At 50.1% G+C, this 24,052-nt stretch overlaps 7 protein-coding genes across 7 annotated transcripts; 5 read left to right on the top strand and 2 right to left on the bottom strand.

Moving 5' to 3' along the window:
• Positions 1 to 2: 2 nt before the first annotated feature.
• JCM6883_005509 (O-fucosyltransferase family protein) lies at positions 3 to 2,056 on the top strand (the record flags this gene model as incomplete). Its single annotated transcript, XM_076632447.1, has 5 exons — positions 3 to 446; positions 518 to 608; positions 673 to 739; positions 799 to 1,953; positions 2,020 to 2,056. 5 exons carry the CDS (start codon positions 3 to 5, stop codon positions 2,054 to 2,056), a joined length of 1,794 nt encoding a protein of 597 aa, XP_076487599.1.
• Positions 2,057 to 2,595: 539 nt separating this feature from the next.
• Positions 2,596 to 6,325, top strand: JCM6883_005508 (uncharacterized protein; the record flags this gene model as incomplete). Its single annotated transcript, XM_076632446.1, has 3 exons — positions 2,596 to 2,702; positions 2,950 to 3,962; positions 4,023 to 6,325. The coding sequence occupies 3 exons, from the start codon at positions 2,596 to 2,598 to the stop codon at positions 6,323 to 6,325; spliced, it is 3,423 nt and encodes a 1,140-aa protein (XP_076487598.1).
• A 437-nt stretch (positions 6,326 to 6,762) lies between these two features.
• JCM6883_005507 (uncharacterized protein) lies at positions 6,763 to 12,950 on the top strand (the record flags this gene model as incomplete). The annotated part of the gene is made up of 28 exons (XM_076632445.1): positions 6,763 to 6,869; positions 7,034 to 7,040; positions 7,105 to 7,157; positions 7,227 to 7,299; positions 7,368 to 8,633; positions 8,702 to 8,709; positions 8,791 to 8,895; positions 8,981 to 9,059; positions 9,125 to 9,501; positions 9,571 to 9,639; positions 9,710 to 9,731; positions 9,800 to 9,902; positions 9,973 to 10,058; positions 10,126 to 10,257; positions 10,325 to 10,391; positions 10,457 to 10,582; positions 10,642 to 10,689; positions 10,760 to 10,915; positions 10,980 to 11,161; positions 11,237 to 11,330; positions 11,400 to 11,547; positions 11,608 to 11,675; positions 11,740 to 11,784; positions 11,855 to 11,927; positions 11,996 to 12,116; positions 12,186 to 12,239; positions 12,303 to 12,506; positions 12,585 to 12,950. The coding sequence occupies 28 exons, from the start codon at positions 6,763 to 6,765 to the stop codon at positions 12,948 to 12,950; spliced, it is 4,239 nt and encodes a 1,412-aa protein (XP_076487597.1).
• A 521-nt stretch (positions 12,951 to 13,471) lies between these two features.
• On the top strand, positions 13,472 to 13,849 carry YOS1 (Yos1p; the record flags this gene model as incomplete). The annotated part of the gene is made up of 2 exons (XM_076632444.1): positions 13,472 to 13,733; positions 13,794 to 13,849. The coding sequence occupies 2 exons, from the start codon at positions 13,472 to 13,474 to the stop codon at positions 13,847 to 13,849; spliced, it is 318 nt and encodes a 105-aa protein (XP_076487596.1).
• A 1,836-nt stretch (positions 13,850 to 15,685) lies between these two features.
• JCM6883_005505 (alcohol dehydrogenase) lies at positions 15,686 to 17,738 on the bottom strand (the record flags this gene model as incomplete). Its single annotated transcript, XM_076632443.1, has 11 exons — positions 15,686 to 15,884; positions 15,968 to 16,221; positions 16,306 to 16,344; positions 16,437 to 16,454; positions 16,569 to 16,611; positions 16,694 to 16,705; positions 16,796 to 16,920; positions 17,060 to 17,195; positions 17,320 to 17,384; positions 17,457 to 17,470; positions 17,618 to 17,738. The coding sequence occupies 11 exons, from the start codon at positions 17,736 to 17,738 to the stop codon at positions 15,686 to 15,688; spliced, it is 1,026 nt and encodes a 341-aa protein (XP_076487595.1).
• Positions 17,739 to 18,016: 278 nt separating this feature from the next.
• JCM6883_005504 (WD40 repeat domain-containing protein) lies at positions 18,017 to 19,948 on the top strand (the record flags this gene model as incomplete). Its single annotated transcript, XM_076632442.1, has 7 exons — positions 18,017 to 18,144; positions 18,204 to 18,552; positions 18,619 to 18,712; positions 18,809 to 19,210; positions 19,291 to 19,379; positions 19,453 to 19,613; positions 19,684 to 19,948. 7 exons carry the CDS (start codon positions 18,017 to 18,019, stop codon positions 19,946 to 19,948), a joined length of 1,488 nt encoding a protein of 495 aa, XP_076487594.1.
• Positions 19,949 to 20,374: 426 nt separating this feature from the next.
• JCM6883_005503 (uncharacterized protein) lies at positions 20,375 to 24,028 on the bottom strand (the record flags this gene model as incomplete). Its single annotated transcript, XM_076632441.1, has 12 exons — positions 20,375 to 20,670; positions 20,765 to 21,087; positions 21,152 to 21,241; positions 21,318 to 21,464; positions 21,544 to 21,636; positions 21,718 to 22,083; positions 22,155 to 22,271; positions 22,332 to 22,418; positions 22,491 to 22,638; positions 22,711 to 22,985; positions 23,046 to 23,127; positions 23,203 to 24,028. The coding sequence occupies 12 exons, from the start codon at positions 24,026 to 24,028 to the stop codon at positions 20,375 to 20,377; spliced, it is 2,850 nt and encodes a 949-aa protein (XP_076487593.1).
• Between the last annotated feature and the right edge of the window lie 24 nt (positions 24,029 to 24,052).

Raw genomic sequence — 24,052 nt, 5'->3', positions numbered from 1 at the left:
CGATGGCCTACTCGTTCCCTCCTACGACGAGCTCGACCGGCAGCTTGACACCATCCTCTACCGCCGCGATACTCGAGAAAGAATCCGATTTGGACGGCCAGGACGAATCGACTTCGTTCCTTCCTCAATCTCGCTCCCCTACAGCCTCTGCGAATCATTCAAGAACGGCATCACTGATATCGGGTACTTCGCCGCCTGGAGGCTGGTGGAACGCGGTTTCGAGACGATTCGCCCAGAGGAATTTCACGAGGAGAGCATTGGCAGTTGGAATGATGAGCCTCGTTGCGATATTGACGTTGCTCTCGACGCTGAGCACAGAGGGGAACGAGGGAGACGAGGAAACGGGGTGGTATGACGGATGGAGGAACAGGATTGGGGAGAAATGGAACACGCTTGGACTTCAATCGCAATCAGAAGCGAAGACGAGAAAACTGGATCTACTCAAGGTGGGTTGTCTCCGAGTCGGTCATCAGTGAAAGGAGAAAAAGTATGCTGATGTCATCGGACTCCCTCGCAGGTGATCAACTTTGAGACTCCTCAAGATACTTTGGCATCTCAGCTTAAATCGGGAGTTCGTTACGCTACCGCGATGTCGTACGGAGGTCACGGTGAGCACCACTTCCTCGTATCCTTTTCGTGTCTCTGTCCTGAACTTCTTGCACTACTTCCTAGCGAATCAAATGATCTCGATTCAAAAACTGTTGTACTTTTCGAAAATTACGAATCGAGTTCCAATCATGTCAGTCCACCCTACTCCCTCTCTGATGCATGCTCTCTGACTCGTGTTGTCTTTCGCAGTCCCTCACTGATCCCCGTTCACATCGACGGAGGACCCGAAAACATTTCAACCTTCTACAATCTCCCTCTCTTCTTCCATCTCACTTCCCTCCCCGCTCTCGAAATATCCCAGATCAAATCCTCCTCGTTCTCGACTCGAGAAGGTACAAAACAGATCCAAGAAGAGTTCCCCTGTTGGTCAATTCAAGAGTCGACTGTCGGGTTTCCGAACCGAGAAGCGATCTCTTTCGATATGCATGGGTTATACGTTCATCATTGGCCTTTACCTGGAAGTGGATTCGCTCGAGGTGCTGGTGGATTCGATCTGAGCTTCGATGCGTTGAGGATATGGGATTCAGATAGTTGGCAAAAGGATCGTTGGATCGAGAAAGTCCGGAGGGAATACCTCCCTCAACAACAGTGGAAGGACAAAGAAGGGAAAGAACTGGAGGAGATCCCAATCGAGAATGAAGAGGAGCGAAAGAAGAACATCAAAGACGGGTTCACACCACGAGAATCTCCCTCCCCGACGGATCAAATGGTCGCGTTCGACAACTCTCTCTTCCTCGGTCCAATCATGCCCCCACCGATTGACTTGTCTCCCGATGATGCGCCTCTCGAACCGAGCCTCGCAGGTGAGGGGACGTCCTGGCAAGAAATCGGACAATATTTACGATTCACTCCCCTCGTCGAGTCCCGTGCGACTTCTTACCTCCTTCAACTCTTCTCCGTCTCTAAACCCTCTCAAATCCCTCCCTTTATCACGATCCACTTGCGTCGAGGAGATTTCGCCGAATTCACCGGAGCCTACACCGATCTCGAGAAATACACTTCAGCGCTCTCTCGACTCCTACCTCGCCTTCAAGCGCGTCTCGATAACTCCACGTCCTACTCCGGTCCTTCTCGAAACGCTTTCCGTCCACCTCCCCACTCCCGACTTCCAGCAACGGAATACTCGATCGTAGCAACAACGGACGAATCTTCCTCCTCCCCTTTCGTACAGAAAGTGAAAGCGCTAGGATGGAAAGTCGTTGATCATGACGAGTTCAAAACGAAGGAAACGTTCGGTGGATGGTGGCCTACTCTACTGGATTGTGCGATTTTGGCGAGGGGAAGGAGTTTTGTTGGGACGGATAAGAGCACTTATACACATTTGGCGGCGTTGAGGGTTAAATAGTACGTTTTTCTCGATCTCTTTATCTGCGATCTTCAGAGCTGATATTGATTCTTGAACGTGCACAGTTGGAATGGAGGAGTCGTCGAAATCGCTGGAAACTAGAAAGGCTTATCGCCCTTCTTCCTCGGACGCCGCATCGCTCGCTCTCGCATCACTACCAAAGTTTCGGAACCTCCTTTGCATCTCATATCTCATATCAACGCGCTCGTCGTTTCTCTTCTCAACTCATTGTTTTCGTCGTCTTTTTCGGATGTTTTGCCTGGCGTTTTTTTCTGTCGGATTCAGTCGCTCGTTGTAGATTGTTGTAATCATCCTAGATTTGTCGGAACCCATCAGACAAAGGCGAGAAAACGACTCGGGTTGGAGGCCGAGGAAAGGAAGAAGTTTGGGTACTTCAATTCCTCATCACCGCCTGTTCTAGCACAACCTACCCCTCTCAGCCAGTCAGGCTCGACTCACGACCCTGCAGATAGCGACTCAGACTCCACGGGCTTCCTCGAAGGCTCTCAAATCCCCGTTTTTCCGGCTCATTCAACATACCTCGCTCTTCTCTCATCTGCCAACTTCGACCCGCCTAACGCACACTCCCAGGAGATCATATCAGCACATCGACTGCTCAACAGTAGCTATCGCTCAAAAGGATGGGACAGCGGAGAAGCCGAGCAACGACGCCCAGGGCACCGACTACTTCTATAGTACCTCTACTACTACTCAGTCGATCATCATACGCTCAGAGTGTCGCTGCAAGGTACGTGTGTACTCTCACTGGCTTCATCGAGGCGGGGAAAGAGAAGGGACTGGGAACGGAAAAGTCCGAGGTTGAGTGATCGGCTAGCATTCCTTCAGGCTACTGTAGACAGCGAGCAGTCGTAGGAATGAGCTAGACTATTCGAGGGATCGCTGGGACGAGCAGACTGTTGGAGGGAGGACTGAGCGCGATCATCTTGGCCAATTGCTCAAAAACTGATCCTTCTCTTCTCTCTCTCGTTCATCAGATGGGGTCAATCCTCACTCCTTCTCTCTCCCTCTTCAACCCCTCACCTCCTCATCTCGTCCGGCAAGACTTTCATCGCCGGTCAAACTATCCTCTCGACTCCCTCAACAAACTCTTTCCTCTCTCTCGACTTATCCCAACCCATTCTCGACCTCTCAAACCCACCCTGGGCGACTCCAACGAACGCGGGAGACAGTGAAGATGAACCGATAGGAAGTTATGCGACTTTCTTGCCGTTGAATCAAACGAGCGGTTTATTCTTCGGAGGTGATTCGATGGGGGATCCTCGAGTTCCAGTACAGACAAGAAGCGACTCTTCATACCTCTTCTCGATCACTCCCTCAAATAACGAGGACGAATCCGCAAAGTTGACGACGAAATGGACGTCTCAAACGACCGCATGGACGTCTCAACCCGAACGTCGAGAATTCAGTCTCTCAACTTCCGCATCGAATGGGAAAGTAACGAGGAATTGGATCTATGGAGGATTGAGAGCGGATGTATCTGGGATCGGGTTCGATGAATTATGGGAAATGAGAATTACTCTCGCGAGCGGCAACGTTGAGTGGGCGAGATCGACGAGTCAGGGAGGACCGATAGGAGGAGAATTGTATGATGGGATAGCGGTATTGGTACCTTCGACGACGAGAGGAGGACAGCCGACGATTTATTTCGTCGGAGGAGTCGAAACGAAATCGAACGCCCTTGCGACACTTTCCACGATTTACGCTTTCACGCCTTCGTCGACGATCGCCGAAGGGGCTTGGACAACACTCTCAGTCAACACGACTTCGACGACGGTCCCGAGTCCACGTCGTGGTCATTCAGCGGTGTATTTAGGAAATCGAAATATTTGGATCTCCGGAGGGCGAGATCTCACTGGCACTGTCACGTACGCCGACTCATGGGTACTCGATCTCGATAGTGCAAGCTGGACGAGGGTCAGTGATGCGAACGAAGCGAGTTGGGGATCGAGCACGGTCGTCTTAGGAGAAACGATTCTGTCAACTTTCGGTCAGTCTTGTCTGTTCTCTAGCCAGGGAATCATACTGACTTGAACGTGTGAGCTTGAAGGGTATGGAACAAACGCACCGGCATCGACGAGTCTCAGAGTTTACGCTTTCGAAAACGATACCTGGTTGAACTCTTATTATCCCTCTTATCTCACTTCCCTCCCTTCCAACCCGAAAGCCGGCGGCTCAGACTCTGGCTCCGTGTCGAGTTCCTCCCCAACTTCCTCGTCGGGCGGATCAAGCTCGAATCCTTCGAATCCGAAAGCTCGACCCGACTCTTCCTCCTCGGCTCCCTCCGATTCATCCTCATCCACATCCTCCTCCTCTGACTCGTCTTCCGACAACCCCAACGACGACTCCGAAACAACCTGGACCTCCCCCGGTACTCCCCAATCTCCCTCCGACTCCGATTCAACCAACAACAAAGGCGACAAATCCGAAAAAGGACCTTCTAAATCCCTCGTTGCTGGAGCCGTCGTCGGTTCATTACTAGGTGCCCTAGCACTAGCCGCTATTGGAGTCTACGGGATGCGAAAACGGAAACGCTCTGCGATGGACGGTCGAGATCGCTACACTGGCGGAGGTGGAGGATTCATCGTTGGAGGGAAGAGGATCAAGAGGGGTGATTATGCAGATGATGAGGAAGAGTACATGGATATGATGGAGAAACCTGGAAGAAATTTCTCGCCACGCGAAGGAGGAGGAGGATTGACTGGTTTGTTCGCAACTACCACGACTCCGAGAATGGGAGGGATGAGAGAAGGGTTGGGAGGAGTAGGAGTCGCGATGGGAATGGGTATGGGGAAGAGGAGGAGGTTCGATATGCTTCGAGACGAAGAGGAAGAAGAGGACGAAAAGTCTCAGCAAAGAGGATGGACTCGATTCGACGACGAGGACGACGAGCAGTACGACGCTCTCTCTACTGGAAGAGGAAGGATCGCGAGTGATATCAGTGACGAATCGACGAGGATCGGAGTAGGGATTTGGGGTGGAATGGGATTGGGGAGAAGTGAAAGCGTGAGAAGTGGGACGAGTTATTTGGGGACGAATTTAGGGGGATTCCTTAGGAGTGAAAGTACGGCGGGACATGAGTATGGAGGGCTTGCGAGCGGGGCCGAGCGGGGTGATGGAGGGGATGCGAGCTTGACTCCGATTGCGGAATGGGAAGAAGACGAAGACGAGGATGAGGACGGAACGATGGAGAGTGGACTCGTTGGAGGAGGAGGAGGTGATTACTCGTCTGGAAGGTCAGGAGGAACAAGATCAACCGAAACTCATCAAACTCGATCGACTCTCACGAATTCGCAAGAAGAAGCATCTATCAAGACTGCTACTCGAGTTGTTCGACCTTTCTCTCCCTCTTCTTCGTCCCTCTACGGTTCCGGCTTCGCGACCCCCGTTCCATTCTCGGTTCCGACTTCAGGAGGAGGAGGCGGGATCGAGCGTTCAACTTCGACTTCTTCGAGTCTGTTCATGTCTCCGATTCGAAGGGATAATTCCTCGTCTTGGTGGTCCCGACTGAAACAACATCAACACTCAGAGATCCCGACGGCGACAGCGTTCGAAGCGATTCGAGACCCGACTCCAGCTCCGAACCTCGACGAACAACAACGTTCTATCGATCCATTCTCCGATCCAGTACCAGGCCCACTCGATCGTTCGAATAGTCTGAACGAGCACGGGCTCATGGCGACGAGATCACAACGAGGAATTCACGATCGATCCGTCTCTTCAAACGTGTCGGAAGTGACAGCGACCAGTTCAGTCCTCGAGGAACGAATGCGTGGAATGGACGTCGTCCAACGGATACGAACGGGAGAAGGTAGTGACGGTTCCGCATCGATCGGTACCGGCGGAGGAAACTCGACTGAAACGACTCCCGAAATCTCTCAAAACCCTTTCTCCGATCCTGACCCGGTCGCTCAAACTCCTGGATCCGTCATCTTTGCAGGATCTCAAGCTGCGTTCTCTCCCCGTACTCCATCGTCACCTCCTCCGCCAGTTCCTTCGATCCCTCAATTCCCTTTACTACCAGTCATTCTCCCTCCGACTCCTACTCGATCTCAGGACCCTACACCTCACTCGCCACGGAAAACTCGTCTAATCGGTCCAAGACCTCAGCCCTCACAGGCATTACCAACGATCTCGAGGTCCGGATCCGTCAAAGACCTCGTTGCGGAAATCGAACGAAGAAACTCGTTACCTTCTCCACCTTCGACGAACCCGATGTCGCCGAATCCGTCTCCGAGTAAGGCTGGGAGATCAAAGACGACGACGACGAATCATGGGAATGGTCATGGGCAGGGGAGGAAAGTCGAGCATGGACTCGTCAAGAAACCAAAACTTTACGTCGCGAATCCTTAGACGTTGCAGGCGAATCGGTAGAACAGACACTCATTTCTCTCTTGTCACTTACTTTGCAGCTCCTACCATGCATAGACACTCTGCCTAGACCCTCAAACGCTCGTTACCTTCGCTCATTTTTTTGTATCATTTTTTCTGGAGTATCTTTCTTATCACGGATTCGTATTCCCTTAACTGTTGCAAGCATATCTATGTCCCTCCATAGCGTCTTGTCTGATCTTGCGAAATTCGATGAATAATTCTGATCGCGAAGTCAATCTCAGCTCTTCTTCTCTCTTCACCTCTCTGACCTTTCCACGCGCTCCCATCGCTCTCGTGCTCCTGTCTAGAACGCCTCGTCGCGTCCTTCGAACTCGTTAACACGTCTCGTCTCGTCTCCTTTCGCCATCTTGATCAAGGTTTGATTCAACAACTCTCTGTCTTCACGCCGCGCTCGAATGAGCAACGCGACACCAGGTGGTAGAGGTGGAGGTGGAGGCGGGAATAGTGCATGGGTCGTCAATTGGAGGAATCCGCAGGCGAGGAAGAATAAGACTTGGGAAAAGTGAGTCCTCCTTCTCTGGCTCTCTCTCCTCGTCATGCTTGTTCGATAGCTGCATTACAAGGTGGAAAGTGAGAGCTCCATGGCAATGCGCGAGCGAGTAGTTGAGAATGTGAGCTGACTTCATTTGATCTGAACTCGTGCTCGATTCGCTTTCCTTCCCGCAGTGACGGTGTAGGTTTTCGATTCGTGTTCAGTCCAGTACTAGGCAGATACTGATTGGATCAGGATCATCCAGTATCTTCACGTTCAAGGTCCGAATTTGACGTTCTACGGAGAAGAAGGAAACAAGCAAGTTGATTGACTCTCGTTAGCGTCCCCGCGCTACGGCTGACGTTACGAGCTTCCAATCTTTTGCAGGATCGGACAGATGAACTTCATGAGACCCCTCGCGGAAGAAATGGAGATTAAAATCGCTGGGAAAGAAATTCGAGCAAGTTTCTCATTCTCTCTGCTCTATCTCGTCGTTCTCACCCACTGACACACTTCGATGCCATGTAGATCGACTACAGTATCACCACTTCTGAGTTCTGGTCCAAGATCCGCGGTGAAGGATCTTCACGAGGAACTCCCGCACCAATTCCCGCCGTTCGACCAGGTTTCTTCGCTCGACCTCCTACTTCTGCTTCCGCTTCTCATTCGACTCCTCAACAAGCTCAAGGAACTCGTCCACCTCAGTATCGACCCTCGTATACTCCTCAATCAGGTCCTTCGAGATCGGGATCCGTTAAACCGGTTTATCAAGATTCTGTTGCTCGAGCTCCTCGTCCCAAGAACAACGATTACGATGACGTTTTCAGAGCCGACACTCCGGAACAACCTGAGCTCGACGATTCTGGGTTCTCGCAAGAGCAAGGAGTGGCACCGATGTCAGCTACGAAAACTTGGATCGATCCGAAGAAACAGTTTCAGAAACCGTTCAAATTCCCAACTCCTTTAAGGAAAACATCTCCCGGTCTCGAATACGGAGTTGCACCGCCGTCGGTTGGAGCGAAGAAAGTGAAGCCGAAAACGGGGAGATCGAAAATGTATGAGGAAGTTTTACCGAAAGAAGAGGAGGACGAGGATCAAGATGAGGATGAGGAGGCAGCGGCAAGGGATAGTCATCGAAGGAGTGAGAAGAGTTCGAGAGCTGATGCGATGGCGAAGTTGGCGATGGAGAGGGAGAGGAAAGCGAAGGGAAAAGGAGTTCGGCGAGAAGAGGAGGAACAGGAGGAGGAGGAGGGAGAAAACGCCTCTACTCAAGCTGAAGAACGTGGACAAGAAGAGGAGGATGGACCTACCCCACCAAAGAAGCGCAAACTCGATCCCCCAATTTCGGACTCTTCCGTCGTCGCGGCCGCTCGAAAACCTCGAGTTTCAGCTGCCGACCTAGCTCTCTCTCGTTCCATCTCGTCTTCATCGAAACCCGCTCCTTCGTCGTCGAAGAGTACGTCGAAAGTCAAGGACAACTCCACGAAAAGTTCTCGAGCTCAACTCGCCCCGATTCAACCGAAACCGAAACGAGAACCGCTCGATTCCGATTCAGACCCTGCTTTGTTCCTCGACGCTTCGAGCTATCAGGATGACGAGTTCGGGTTGGGAGGAGGAGGAGAGGGAGACGCGATGGATTGGGACGCTGCGGACGGCTTGAACGAGGATGGATTGTTCGATGCGCTCTCGAGTGAGAAGGATGGAGAGACGGAGAAGACGAGTAAAAAGAGAACGGTAGAGGCGGTGGAGAGTAAGGGAGAGGGAGGAGGAGGGACGAAGACGAGATATTTCACCGTGAGTCGGGATTTCCTATCAGCGCGAGCCTTCCGAACGGGGCTGATGAATTCCCCACTCGTGAATAGTGTCAATGGTAACGCAGCTGTCTCCTCTCGATCGTCGAGTCTCTGCCCAAACTGACTCGCTTTGTTCGTTTTCGCTCTTTGTTTGTTAGGCGAAAACAGAGTACGAAGAAGAACCCTACGTGGGAAGGAGACGGTATCATCCGAGTCGACAAGACCGGTCGAGCGACTGTCAGGGATACGGAAACCTACAAAGAGTGAGTCCTGCTTCGTGCACATTTGGTCTTTTCGACTGCAATGTCGCATAATTCCAGGCTCTCACATTTCTTCCCTCTTGGGTAGGATCGCTGCGACAACTCTATCGAAAAGTATCGCGCTCGAGGAAGACAAGGTGTTGAGAATGGGAAACAAGGAAATCGAGGTCAGTGAAGGGAGATTCAACTCACCAAGATGTCTATTGACGGTGCATCTCTACTTTCTGAACAGATCGGCACTCCTTCTGATCGACAAGCCTACGATGGCGCCAGTCACGAGAAACCTGTCGCATCTTCCTCTTCTTCTCGATTGAACCCTCCTTCCTCATCTCGCGATATCAGGCCTGTCGTCCCTCGCTCTTCTTCCGCCTCGACCTTCAAGGTAGCTACGCCGTCGCTCTCGAGAGGTTTCGCGATTCCGGGTACCGTCTCGAAACCAGGATCCGTCTCCGGATCAGGAATCAAACCCGGAAACTTTTTCGGGAAATCGTCGAGCGGGAACTCGCAGAACACTCCGAAAGGACCGAAACCTTTGTTTGATCCGACGGTCGAGGGTGCGATCGTCATGAAGAGACCGGATGAGAAACATCAGGCAGAGTATAATCCAAAGTGCGTCGTTTGATCTCTTTCTTTTGAGCATTGTCCTGAGAAGGAGCTGACTTCGATCACTTACTGTAGGGGTCACCCAATCGTCGATGTCGTGATTGATCCGAAGATTGGAAACGTTTTGAGACCTCATCAACAGGAGTAAGTTTCTCAGCTCGGGCTTCTACAAGTTGATCTCGGAAAGCTTACAAAGTTTCGTTCATTTCCGTAGAGGAGTTCGTTTCATGTACGAGGTAAGTCGGAATCTCCCGACATCCTCAAAGCTGTCGAATCGATTCTGACGAAACGAATCGTTTTCTAGTGCGCGATCGGAATGAGCACGGAAGGACAAGGTTGTATCCTCGCAGACGAGATGGGTCTCGGAAAGACTATCCAGTCTATCGCCCTCATTTGGACTCTACTCAGTGCGTTTCGAGTTCCTCCTTTCTTCAATCCGTTCTCGCGAGCTTGATGTATGTCATTTCGAACGCCCAGAACAAAACCCTTACTTTCAAGGAGGATGGAATCGTGCTGGAGTGATCGAAAGAGCGATGATCGTCTGTCCTGTCACTCTCATGAAGGTCCGTCTCATATTTCGCTCCTCTCGTCACTCAATTTTGACGCTCACGACCTTCGCTACTCTGACAGAACTGGGCATCCGAAATCAAGAAGTGGCTAGGAAAAGATGTCGTACGAGTCATGGTCGCCGATGGACCTACGAGCGTCAAGACGTTCGTTAATTCGAGGAATTATCAAGTTTTGATTGTTGGGTACGATCGGGTGAGCTAACGATCCTTCTCCCGCCGCGCATTCTCCCATGAGCGACTGACTCGAGTGATGGATATAGCTCACGAACGCAATCGAGGACGTCAAGTACGCTCAACCTCCGATCGGTCTCATCATTTGTGACGAAGGTAAACTAAAGAAACGCTCTCTCTCTCTGTCCTTGCGATCAAGCTGATCTTCAATCGTCTCGCAGGTCATAAGCTCAAGTCATCCGGTACGAAGACGGCGAAAGCACTCTCGAGCTTGTCTTGTCAACGTCGAGTCATCCTCTCTGGAACTCCGATTCAGAACAACCTTGGAGAATTTTTCGCTATGATGGGTACGTGTCTCGCTCTGTCGATCGTATCGATATCGTATTGAAGCTTTCGGCCCGTGCAGATTTCGTCAACCCTGGTTTACTTCAAGACTATTCGTATTTCAAGAAACGTTCGTTCCATCTCCCTTCTCGCTTTAAATGTGGAGTCTCATGCTGACTCGCTTTCCTCTTGTGGCATAGACTTTGAACAACCGATCCTCAAAGCTCGCAAGTCGTCAGCTTCGAAGAAGGACAAACAAAACGGGAAAATCGCTTCAGAGTCTCTCGGAGAGATTCAACGCAAATTCTTCCTCCGTCGTACTGCCGACATTCTCGAGAAACTTCTTCCTCCGAAACGTGAGTAATTCGAGTGATCATCCTGCGTTCCGTTGTGTGAGGCTGATCTCCGGACATTTCTCAGTCGAATACACGGTTTTCATCGTTCCAACTCGTCGCGAGGTCGAGATCTACCAACAATTACTCGCTTCCTCGGCCGTTCGTAGTCTCCTCAGTGGGAAAGCCAAGTCACAACAGCTGTCACTCTTGATCTTGTTGAGGAAATGTGCGACAACTCCAGGGTTACTGATGCAAAGTGCGAAATCGGTACGCTCATTCTGTTCTTACCAACCTTCTCCCTCCGAAGGTTGCTAATCATAGGTTGTTCGTATTCGTATTCAGGATCAAGAGAAGAAAGGAGAAGATTCAGTATTCGAATCGGAACTTACCGATCTTTTCCCTACCGATATCGTTCCTCACGATTTCTCCCTCTCTGGTTCGTTCCTCCTCTCTCTCTCTCTCTCACGTCACCTCTCACTGATCCCTCCTCTTCGATCGGGTGTAGGTAAACTGATCGCTCTCGCGGCAATGCTCAAGAAACTTCACGCAGAGACGGAGGAGAAGATCGTCGTCGTTTCGAATTTCACTCAGACGTTGGATATCGTCGAGAAACATTGCAAGAAACAAAAATACCCGTTCTGTCGTCTCGATGGGTAAGCTGACTTTTGCTGTACCGTCTCGCTCGAAGCTGATGCATCCTCTTGGGTCGAAAGGAAAACTGCTCAAGCTGATAGGATCCCAATGGTCAATATCTTCAATCGATCCGATAGGAAACGACAATGTGAGGCTTCTCTTCTCCGAAATCCGGGTTGAGCTCGCTGATTCCGAGAGTTTGTACCTCATAGTCATTTTCTTGCTCTCGAGTAAAAGTGGTGGAACTGGTTTGAACAGTCAGTCTCTCACTTCCTCTCACGCTCGTCAACCCCGCGCAACTGACACTGATCTCGTGTGGAACGATAGTCATCGGAGCGTCTCGACTCGTCTTGCTCGATAGCGAATGGAACCCTTCAACCGATCTTCAAGCAATGGCTCGGTTCGTCTCCCTTCTCCCCTCCTCTCCACTTTACTCGTCTCAGTACTGACACAGATGAATTCTGATAGTATCCATCGTGACGGACAAACCCGAACCTGCGTCATCTATCGATTCTTGACTTCGGGTACGATCGATGAAAAGATTTTCCAAAGACAAATCACGAAAATGGCCCTGAGTGGTTCAGTCATGGTCAGCGCGACGTCCCTTTACGTATTATTTCCCGTAGGCGACGCTGAGAGTTGTCTTGTCGTTGAGTAGGAAGAGGATTCAACCTCGACTTCGACGAAAGGGGATGCTTTCACCGCTGACGACGTGAGCTTTCCGTCCCTCCCTCTTTCCAACACTCGTACTGACCCTCAGGTGCATGATGTATAGCTCAAGAAGATCTTCACGCTTCACACGGATACGGCTTGCGACACTCACGATTTACTCGGCTGCAATTGCCATCGAGGAGAAGATCCCGCCGCTTTCGCGAGTCAAGAACAAGGAGACGACGACGATGATGATTCCGATGACGAGGAGGATACTGCCGTATTTGTACCTGCTTCTCAGATGGGTGGAGTTCCCGTCGATAAAAGAGTGAGTTCGACTCGTCTTTCTTTCTCTTTCTTTCGAGTTCTTCCACGGAAGTCTGATGTAGATATGTTTCGTGTGTAGGCACTCAAGAAAGCTCAACGCAACCTCTCAATCCTTAAACAATGGCACCATTTCGACTGTTCCGACTACCCGCACCTCAAAGTTTCAATCAAAGACCAATTCCTCGTTTCCCTCATCTGGCAACTCTTCTCGGACGTCGACATGTCCGAACGAGTAGTGAAACCTGTTTGTGAGATGACGGAGGAAGAGAGGAGTCAGGCGGAAGAAGGGAAGAGGACGGAGGTGAGGGGAGGTCAGATTGGATGGGTTTTCGAGAAGAAAGTGGAGGAGAAGAAGAGGAGGGAGAGCGAAGAACCTGGGAGTGGGTCCGGGGAAGGGGAAGGAGAGGAAGAAGAGGGAGCGGAGGAGGAGGAGGAGGACGATTGAGGCAGGGGACGCAGACGACTGCTTTCGCGATTTTTACTTTTGAGTTGATGTACCGAATTACTCGCAATTTTCCTTTGATTCTATTCGTCTCCCTACGGATCTGTTCGTTCGTTGATCACCTTCGAGGAAGTCTGCCTTGCGAGCTCAAGTGAGGATGACACGACTTCGATGCCAAATACGAGAAAACTTCGAATCCCAAATTCGCATTATCGATTTCCTCGTCGGACACAAGGAGGCAGCGTATGGGGAGATTGCTAGGTGTACACTCGAGAGGTGGGAGACTGAGATGAGATCTCTTGCGAACATGGTTCCGTACCATGTTATTCTTTTTGATGACTAGTTTTTTGTTTTCTCTTCGCTCTCATTCATCTATTTGCCTTTTCTTCTATCATTTCGCTTGATTGTTCCCATATTCTTGAGTAGTTTCTGGTCGAAGGTTTCGAACGTTTGGCGCAATTTCAACTTGATCCCCCCCGAGAAACTCTCTCTCTCCTTTCCTCTCACGCATCACTCTCGAAAAGATGGGTATCCTATTCGGATTCGGTTCAGTCGCCTACTTTGCACTCCTCATGATCAACGCGATCGCCGTTCTCTCGAAAGATCGATTCCTTTCCCCCCTCGGATTGACGACGTCTCATTTCCAACAACAACAACAATCAGCAGGAGGGTTCGATGCGTACGGGATGCCAGTCGGTCAAATGGGAGGTGGAGGCGGTAATGGAGAGGTTAGCGTAAAGATGAGAGCGGTACAGTTGGTCGACGCAGTTAGAACTTTGATGAGGAGTAAGTACTCCCTCAGCTACCGTCGGATTGAGATGGTGCTCACATTTTTCATTGTTGTAGTTCCTCTGATTCCGATCAATGTCGCCGTCATCGTGTATGAACTGCTGTTCGGGTGATCCTCGACCTTCCTCTCCCTTTTCCCTCTGCTCATTCACCCTCTACCCTATACCCGTACTTCCGCATCTATACCACTACCCTGTTACCCGACTATACCCATCTGGACTACGCCAATATCGCAAAAACTCCGCTTTCTTTCGATCTCTCATCATCCGAATGTCTCCTTTTCGTCTCGTCATCCTTTGCGTCCCAGACATTCAGCTCAAGCTCACACGCAGCCGGACGTTCGCTCAGTGAAGTATCACCATGGACAGGGACGAGGAGGTTGAGGTTGAGAAAGTTGTCAGATCTGAAAACGGAGGAGGAGGAACGAAAAACTTGTCTCGAGGACTCGTCTCGAAACTCCCGATCGCGGATCAGCACGCGGTCCCTTCGAGCTCTCGTTTCACCTAAAGAGTCTCGCAGGGAAGCTGAGGTCGTTGCAGGATCATAACAGCTCCGTCTCCGTCGAGGGAGAGAGGGGAGAACATGTAGAAAGGAAGTTTACGAGGTACAGAGGCGGCTTAGCGATCGGGAGGGAGTGAGTCGGGGTTCGTGTGAGAATGATGGACCAAGAGTTGGGACGCGAGCTGGGAGGGAAATAGGGGAGAATCATAATCGATGAAACGAAGAAGACGAATTTGCGATTCGAATCCCCTGTGAGGAAGAGATGTGTGCGACCAACGTCGTGCTCAATCGCGTTATGTCGTGCCGGCGTCGCGGGGCGTCTGCTCCGGGTCGTTTCCAATGAGCGAATAGAGGTTACGATTGTTTCAACCTTGGTCGATGAACTCGAGAGCAATGATCTGCCTCTGCCCGTCACGGAGTGAGAACAGCTGGTAGATAGGATTACAAAGATACAGAACTTGACTGTCCCACTCGGGAGAAGTAGCAGTTAGCGGAAGAAGAAGTTTGAGCTCGATTTCAATTTCCAGTCGCGATCTCGTTTCATCTCTTGGTCTCGCTCTTGTTCTCGCCGCAGCTTTTCTCGCTCCATGCTCTGTACGACACTACTGATACGGAGGATGCTGCAAAGAACATACCGAATGCACACCGTCGGAAACAAGACGGTTTCGTCTGAGTTTTCGGTTTTCTTTCTCCTTTGGCCTGCCACCCACTCCAAGTGTTCTTCGAAGTCTCTTCCGTCGTAACCTAGCGCACATTCTAGCTGATGGAGCTCACCGTGAATGACTAAGGACCCGCGACGAGGTTACATCAACCAAGCCACTGAAACAGTTTGTATATGCAATTTTGCGTGCGCTCACAACGTATTAAGCCCGGTTAGCTCAGTCGGTAGAGCACCAGACTCTTAATCTGGTGGTCGTGGGTTCGAGCCCCACATTGGGCGACTTCAACTTTTGCCGTTCATGCCAACTGCTTGCGACTCTGTTCTTTTTTGCAAGTCGTCCGAAGCCCTTCCGTTGTGACTACTCTACCTCGAGCTTCGAGCTCAAGAGTCTCCGGCAAGGCCAACGATGCCCTAGACTGAAATCTGATTCTCGCACGGTGGAAGCTAGACAACTTTTTCCTTTCGGAAGTTTTCGTTTTCCTTCGTGCGAATCAGCACTTGACCCCGCTTATTGCTGTATCTCTCTCGTCCCCTCGCGTGGACTACAACTTTACAGCTCTCAGCCTCGACCAGACAAGCTCAGAGACGTAGAACGAGAAAACGAAAACTTGAGTTGCGAGAAAACGAGAAACAAAAGACAAGGCAAAAACTATTCCGAGAGGGTGACAAAACAAGAACGACGTACGAGAGATCCAGATAACAAACGACGGGCAAGAGAGAGAGAGAAGAGAGAGAGACCGAGAAATCAAGCGAGAACTACTTCCATTCCTTTCCTCCAACGGGTGGTTCAATCCATTTTGATGACACACCTGAACCTAGCTTTACCCGCCATCATCCTATCGTACGCCTCTTGAATCTGTTCCAACTTGAACGTTTCCGTCATACATTTGATCCCTTGAGCTTGGGCGAACGCGATCGTTTCTTCCGAATCTTGAGCCGTTCCACAGGGCCATCCTCGGACCGAGATACGTTTCAAGATGATTGGACTATACTCACCTCATCACTCATCTCAATCAGTTAACTCGCACTCGAGAAAGAAAAGGGAAAAAGAGAATGGAGTTGAACTCACGTCATGGGAATAGTCAAAGCGTCTCCTAGAGCGAGTACCAACAATTGACCATCGACCGAGAGTCCATCGACGAGACTCGCCATCGCTTTCCCATCGGGAGCGAGCGCCAACGCGACTTTGGCTCCTCCGTGTTGTTGGAGAACGGCGGCGTGATCTTTCGGATCTTCGACGTAGACGTGAGCTCCGAGTTGGAGCGCCAATTCCTTCTTCTCAGAGTCACGACCTAAAGCGATCACCTTGTAACCGGAAGCTCTCTGCGAGATGGAAACGAAAAGAATCGAAAAATTTTCAGTTTTTCGACTTTCCGACGACGACGAAAAGAGGGAAACGATACTAACGGCGAAGGCAATCGAGAGATGGCCAAGTCCCCCGACTCCCTAGCGATACGGAAACGAGGAAAAAGTCGAAAAAGTTTTCAGTTCTTTCGAGTTTTCGACATCAACGAAGAGAGAGAGAGAGAGAGTCATACTTGGATAGCAACGACGTCCTAGGGGGTTCGTGAGAACGAAAAGTCAGGAGAAGGAGAACGAAAGTCAGGAAAACGAAAGGAATAAGTTTCGTAGACTTCGGGAGAGAAACGTCGAGAAGAGGGCAAACTCACCCCAGGCATGATGTCCATGTGACGGAGAGAGTTGAAGACGGTACTATGTGAGTCGGCAAGATGATTCATACCGAAAAAAGTCAGAAACGAGACGAAAGAATCGGTATCGAAACCCTTTTACTCACATTCCAGCACAACTATTTCGACACACGAACTCTTCGTCAGCACTCGTTCTCCTCCTCGTCGTCGTCATCGAGAGGCAAGGGAGGGAGGAAGAAGAAACATACAGGAAAGGAGCAGCCTGAACGGGATCCAAACCTTCTGGAAGTTTCGCCAACGCTTCACTCCTCAAAACGGCGTATTCAGCGTGTCCTCCATCTGAGAAGACTCCATTGATGTTTTGGTTCTCGCACTACTCATCATCCCAGTCGCATTGTCAGCTCAAGACTTGGGTGAGAAAGAGGAGAAAAAGGAAAAAAGAGGAAGAAAGAGGAATTCCTCTTTTTCGAAACAGAGAGGAGAAGAGGAGACAAAGAGGGAACAAGACACACGGTGATGAAATCTCCTTTCCTGCACCTTTCGCAGCAATGGCAGTGTCCGCCATGCCATCCGGATCCTACGTAGTCGTTGACCTTGAAACGTTGTTCACCAGGTCCTACTTGGACGATGACTCCGACAATTTCGTGACTTTATTTCGACATGAGAGGAGTGAGAAGTGCAGCAAAGGTAAGGGGGATTGGTGTTGCGAGAGAAGCGAGGTTCATTGAATTAGAAAACTAGAAAAGAGGAGAAAGTTCTGATGATGACGAACCCAGGAGTACGAGGTAATCCACCGGGGATATCTTGGTTCACCGTAGCAGAGTCGGAGTGGCATACCTATCACAGTTCACGCAAAGTCAGGTGCTGTTACGGAAAAGAAAAGATAGAACTTGTAACGAAAAAACTTACTCCACTAGCTTGAACTATTCACGTTGTAGCAGTGAGGAGTCGAGTATCGAGAGAGTGAAGAATAGGTTGTCGAGAAGAGTCAGCATCCGAAAGAAACGAGTTTCGAAAGAGAAAGAGACAAGGGAGGGAGGGGGTTCGAGCTCGAAACGGTACTAACTAACCTTTGACGACGACTTGACCACGTTGAGGGTCTTTCCAAGCGACATTGACAATCTTGAACTTGCCACCTTTTTCAGTGATTTGTGCGGCTTTGAAAGTCTTGGGGTGAGAGAGGGAGGACATTTTGTTGGAAAAGTTGTTCTTTTTTTGTGATCGTCACAGGAAGAGAGGGAGAGGAAGGGAGAGGGTGGGGACGTCAGCACTGGGTCCAGTAGAGTCGAGGGATTGGGATGGGCTCACTGTGAGTTGTGTAGATGAGGGAAGAGGGGGAAGAGGGTGAAGAGAGAAAGAGAGAGAGAGAGAGAAGAGGAAACTTGTCGAAGCGTCCCTTATCCCTTACTTCGGCACGTGTTCTACCCTCACTCACCGCCTTCGACTCTTCCCCTTCTCCCTTCCTCTCTATGCTCTCACTCTCTCGACCAATCGATTACTCGATCCCACCCACCCCATTCTACATTCTCCGTGGCCATTCCCACCCACTTACGGCTCTCTACTTCTCCCAAACTGATCCTTCCCTCCTCTTCAGCGGGTACGCTCTTCCCTCTCTCTCTCTCCAGTAGCGCTCGAGCTAACGAGGGATTAGTACAGTGACTCGAATGGAGTAGTAGCAATCTGGGATTTGAGAACGTTCAGAGTAAAGAGAGTTTGGAAACCTCATCTAGAAGGGATCCTTTCCCTCTCCCAACTCGGTCCATCCACTCTGATAACGCATGGAAGGGATAATAAGATCCATCTCTTTCGGATGGAGGAGCTACTGAAGAGAACAGGAGAAAGAGGAAGCTTTGAGAAACCGTTGGAAGGGATCGAATCGATTTGTTCGTTGGATGTCAACGCGATGAACTTTTGTAGGTTGTCGTTATTGGATCTCTCAGGGAAAGGGAAGGAGAAGGAGGAGCAAGGGTTGATTGCAGTACCGAGTTTGACGAAAGACGATCAAGTAAGTTTCAAGCTCTCTCTTTCTTCGGAGTTTGTGGGCTGATGGGAGAGTCACATCTAATTCCAGGTAGATATCTGGCATGTACCGAGTAAGAAACGGCTACATCGCTCAGTTGGGATCTCTCAATTGATTATCGGAGGGAATCAGGGAACGAAAACTGGTGAACTTTTCTCCTCTTTCCTTCCCTTTCAAGCTTAGCCATCCAAACCTCCTTGGGCTCAATCGATACTGAACACCTCATCCTTGGCTGTAACAGGATCAGTCATGGCAGTTCACCTCCTCTACCTTCCAACTTCCTGCTTCGTTTCTCCCTCATCTCCCCTCAACGCTGGCGACGATCTCTCATCCTCCCCAACTGCTCACGATTCAATCTCATCGAACTCTTCGAGAAGGAAGATAACACTTCACCTCTTAATCGGGTACGAATCCGGCCAACTCGCCCTCCTCGAATTCACCCCAACTTCATCATTCCACGTTCCCTCTTCCTCCTCATCCTCATCCTCATCCTCTCGTCCTTCCTCCTCAACCTCCAATACATCTCCATCGACCACGGAGGAGGCGGAAACCGAGGGGATAGCCTTTCCCAAAGAAGGGAAAATGATCGAAGAGAACGAAGGTTGGGGATTAGTTTGGGTCGAGAAATGCCACCGAGACGCCGGTACGCTCTCCGCTTTCCTCTCACTGAACCGTGATCATGAAGTAGGGGAACTGATTGAAGAAGAGCGGGAGGGAGTACAGTCATGTCGATTGAAGTTTCACAAGATGGGAAATTCGTTTACACGGTAGGAATCGACCATCTTCTCGTTAAATACAGGTTATGGGATCTCGTCAGTTCCTCGATTTGTCCGATCAGTCAGGGGCGAGCTTGTGTACTGATAGGATACTCGAACGGGTTGACAGAACGAGGAGGAAGCGAATTTACCGAGAAGTTTCGTCGAGACTACGAATTCGCCTGGGAAGAGTACGATCCGATCGCGAATAGTAACGACGAAGAAGAACACTTCAAGTAGTAGTGGTGGTCAATCGAAGGAGATCCTTGCGGTGGGAGGGTGGAACGGCGAGTGAGTCCTTCCTCTCTCTCTCTCTGTTTCTCGACACGTGAACCCGAGACTGACACTCAACCGAACTTAGGGTAACGATCTACTCGAACCGTACTCTAGAGCCGCTAGCTTCTCTATCGCATCATCGCAATTCGGTTCAAACTCTCGATTTCGCTCCTCTCTCTTTTCCCTCCCCTCCTTCGGACTCATCAGCGTCGATCACGGAGCTAGACGAAGAGAGCGATAGTGAAGACGAAGAAGAAGAGGATGGAGGAGAAGGGAGAAGAGGGATTTTGGCGACGGGAGGAATGGATCTAAAGATTTGTTTATGGAAGATTTATCCGCCTCGATTCTGAATCGACGCCAGCTGTTTGCAGACTCTCTTGTCATCAGAGTGAGCTAGCTCAGCTGCTGAGAGAGTGAGCGAGGGAGCGAAGTGAGGCAGTGGAATAGAAGAATAAAAATCGTTTCAAACGTTTCGAAAGACAAAGTTAGAGTGAAGATCCTTCCGGGTTGTGGCAAGAAGGGGAATTTCGTAAAACGTGAGTGATAGAGAGAAAAGTATATCTACAGGCGATACAAAAGTTCAAGAAAGTGGAAAAGAGAGAAATAGTTTTCGTGAAAAAAGAGAAAGAAAGTTGTTTGCGTTAATTTGAATGAATGAAAGTGTCTGTTGTTTCGTTATTGATTGTTGTGTTCGTAGAAAGAGTGATTTGTCGTAAAATCCGTTTCCAACCGAGAAATCGAGAGACTGAGAACGTTCCCGATTCGAAGTGACTTCTTTAGAATCGATTCCTCAACCTCCCATTCCCTTCTCCACTTTCCTCCCTCTCAATCCTATCGTGTCCCATCAACCCACTCGTCAAATTACTAGCGTTCATAGCTCCATTCCCACCATTCCCACCTCCAGTCGAGGTAGCAGCTTCGGGACCGCCTTGAGAGTGAGAGTTGACAGCAGTGTTGGGATCGGAAGAGAAAGAAGAGGTGGAAGGGTCTTTGTCTCCTTCGGCGGCGAGCTTGGCAGCTTTGAGGTCTTCGTAAGGGATTAGAGTGTATTCTGTTGGAGGAGCCGGTGCAGCTATCGACGTTAAATCCAAGCAACCGGAGTCAGTTTCTCGTTTTCGCTCCTCGAATCGCCCGCAGAGAGGGATCAACAGAGAGAGAATACGCACGAGAAGGGTTCCCGGCTTCTCCAGGTCCATAAATCTGTAGTTCACTCATCGCAACCTTCAAAGCACAAATCCATTTATTCCTCCTCTGACTCTTCAACGCTCCGTTCTGCCAACTCGTCTTATAATTGATCAACGCCGATAACGACAACTTCCCTTGTCCCTCAAAGTCCTTGATCGAGATATCGATCGAAGGAATGAAATCACGTTTTTCGGATTCGAGGAATTCGAGCATTCGGATTCGGAGAGCTTCAATCTTGGCGAATGAGGTGGAGAAATCGACGTCGAATGTGAAGGATTCCCAGATTGGTCCGGAACGACGATAACTAGCGACACAAGGTGAGGGGGTCAGTGAGACGGGAGGATGGGGAGAGAGAGGAGGAAACTTACTTTTGAACGAATTTAGTATTGAGGAGAGAATGAGGTGCTTGACAAACGGTTCCATCGATCTTCTTGAAGATAGTCGATAAGAGATGCATCCTATTTCGCAAGAGCTCAATGTTCGCTCCAAGCTCAAAGCGACGATTTGGTCGACTCTGATGAGAATGGAACTCACTCTAGAACGATATACTGCAATCCATCGATCTCTACCTTATCTCCAACATCATACGCATGTTTGATGAAAAGGAAAATCGAGGAAGCGATGATTTCCTGAGCCGTTGTTCCGATCAACCACGAGAGACCGAGGACGAAAGTTCCGGCGCTGCCGTCACGCAACGAACGAACAAGAGTGAGTGAGAAGGTGAGTGGGAAGGAGGGAGAGAGAGTCGGGAGGTACTTACGAAGCAACGAGAGAATTGAAAGAAGCATCGAGTAGACCAGCGATGATCAAAGCTGAAATAACCCACCAAAGTGTAACGAAGATTCCATCCAATCTATCCCATCACTCTCTGTCATTAGTCTCTTACTCTCTCCATCGAGTCTCGTCGACCGAGAGAAGATGGGTGAAAACATACCTCGCAACAGCCGAATCGATATCCCTCATACTCCTCTGTAACGCCAACCTCTCTCTATGAATATCCAAACAAGCCATCTCGATCTCCTCCAACGTCGCATCCCCATTCAAATCCCTATCGAAAATCGCAAACGCCCTTTCCGTCTCCTCCCGGTTCCTGAAACACCTCGAAATATCCGACAAGACGAGCCCGGTACGATAAGAGGGACAGAAGGAATAGTAGATTCGTCGGGCGAGGTGTTTCGTTTTGTTCGTAGAACCGAGAGCGGTAACGACCATGGAGGAAGGAGAGTTCGGTTGGAGAACTCGTTCACCGGCAATTTCGGAAGCGACAGTACCGATTACGGTCGTGGCGGTTTGAGCGACCCTGATCGAGATGATTAGATTGTCAGGTCAGACTCGATCTCACTAGAGTAAGTAGAGAGAGAGGAGACGAACTTTTTAGCACCTTTGACGGCTTTTTTCACGAGAAGAGTAGGATCCGAATTCAATCGCTTGTTCTTCGGACGTCTCATCGCTCCGTCGAGGGTATCCGATCGACCAATATCTCGAGAGCTACACCAGCTCGAGTCAGTGTCTGAACGCGAGCAGAGGAGGCAGAGAGAAAGAACTCACTTGAGGTAAAGAGCGACGAGTGAATTGATTTGAAACTTTTGTTCGACAATTCGATCTTCGTACGATTTCTTGTGAAAGTTATGAGCGCTGTCAGGAATTCAGATTTACTATTCCGTCAGCTAAGGCATAAGACGAGAAAATGGAGATCAGACTACTGACATGATTTGAATGATGAGTTTTTCGCCGAGTAACAAGACCAAAACGATAAAAATTCCGAAAAGACCTTGAGTGATCAGCCTCAACGTGTTGCTCGATTTCCCAGAAGTCGTATGACTATTGATCAAGGGAAGGAACGAGATCCAATTCGCTGTGTTTACTCCTTTTCCTGAATCAGTTTCCTCTCTACTGAAACTGATATGGTCTTGACGGAGTAACTCACCTAAAGCCCATCCAGCCGCACCGACGTAAAATTCCGTCGCTTTAATATACGTAATATAATGTCTCAATTCCGGCGCGATCACTCCCAAAGTGTTGTGTAAAACTTTGGGACCGAGTTTAGCGACCAAGGCGGCACCCCACCAACCACACCATACGACCGTGAGCCAGATCGACCACCATAAGAGCGGAACGGACCAGATGGCGCCGTTCGGAGCCGCGGTGAAGCCGATGATCGCGGGGATCCAGAGGATTGCAAGGATTGGGACGATGTAGATACTACACTCACAAGGAGACGGGTGAGTAATGAACTGAGAGAAGGAGAAGGTAGAAACGTACATCCAGCGAACGATGAAGGAAGAATTGTAAACTGCGAAGAAAGCTTTCGAGAACCAATTCTTCGACGGCGTGATGAAATCACCTAGAGCACATTTTACCAACTCTCCTTATGAGTCCCTGACCTCGTCAACAACGCATAGAGAGAGTTGGGACGTACCTTCTGCGAATTGTAAATTCGGATTCGAACTCGCAGCGGAGTTCATTCCCCCTGTTCCATCATCCTCACTCCCTCCTAATCTTCCATACGGCGAATTCCCACCTCCTGGACTACTCCATTGTCCCAATCCAGCCCTACTCCCACTCCTTCCATGTCCATACCCATTCTTTGGTGAATTGTATCCACTCGCCGTAGGAGATCCCTTCTCCCCTCCTGAACCATACATTTTCTCGGCTCTCGATGATTGTTGAGACTGACCCTGACCCTGACCTTGAGAGTGAGAGGCTAGTTGTACACTCGCACCAGGATGAATAGGTCGAGAATCGTAATGTTTCTCTAAATCTCCCTCACTACCTCCAGTAGGTAAGATCCCACCTCCTCTCGAAGGAGAAGTCCTCAACTGAGTTCGAGAGTTGTGAGTCGACAAGGAAGTGCGTCCTCCTCCTTGGTAGGCGTCTACTAGGTCGAGTGATTGATCCCTCGCGTGAAGAGCGTCGGGAGGACTTTGCATCATCGAAGCGTAATACCTCGATTGTTCATCGTCTCCTCCTCCTCCTCCACCCAAGTTGACCGCAGTATACGCATCTCCGAAATCATACGCTGCTCCAGGAGGGAGTTGGGAGGAGGAGGAAGCGTGTAAGTTCGGGGAATTATCGATCGCGAGAGGATCTTCCTCGGTCGCTCGTAGCTCGGATGCGGTGGGAGGGTAGGCGGAAGTATGAGTAGGAGGATAAGCGGAAGGTACGGGGGGAGGTGCAGACGCGGGAGGTTGGGATCGAGAGAGTGAGGTCGAGCGACTCGGTCGGCCAGATGAAGGTGTACTCATCGTGTGAAGAGCTAGCTTGGAGCG

Source organism: Sporobolomyces salmoneus (genome assembly GCF_050403485.1).
Source record: "Sporobolomyces salmoneus JCM6883 DNA, S_salmoneus_JCM6883_v1_ctg26, whole genome shotgun sequence".
Classification (NCBI taxonomy): Eukaryota; Fungi; Basidiomycota; class Microbotryomycetes; order Sporidiobolales; family Sporidiobolaceae; genus Sporobolomyces; species Sporobolomyces salmoneus.
This window is presented reverse-complemented; position numbering and strand designations above follow the sequence as displayed.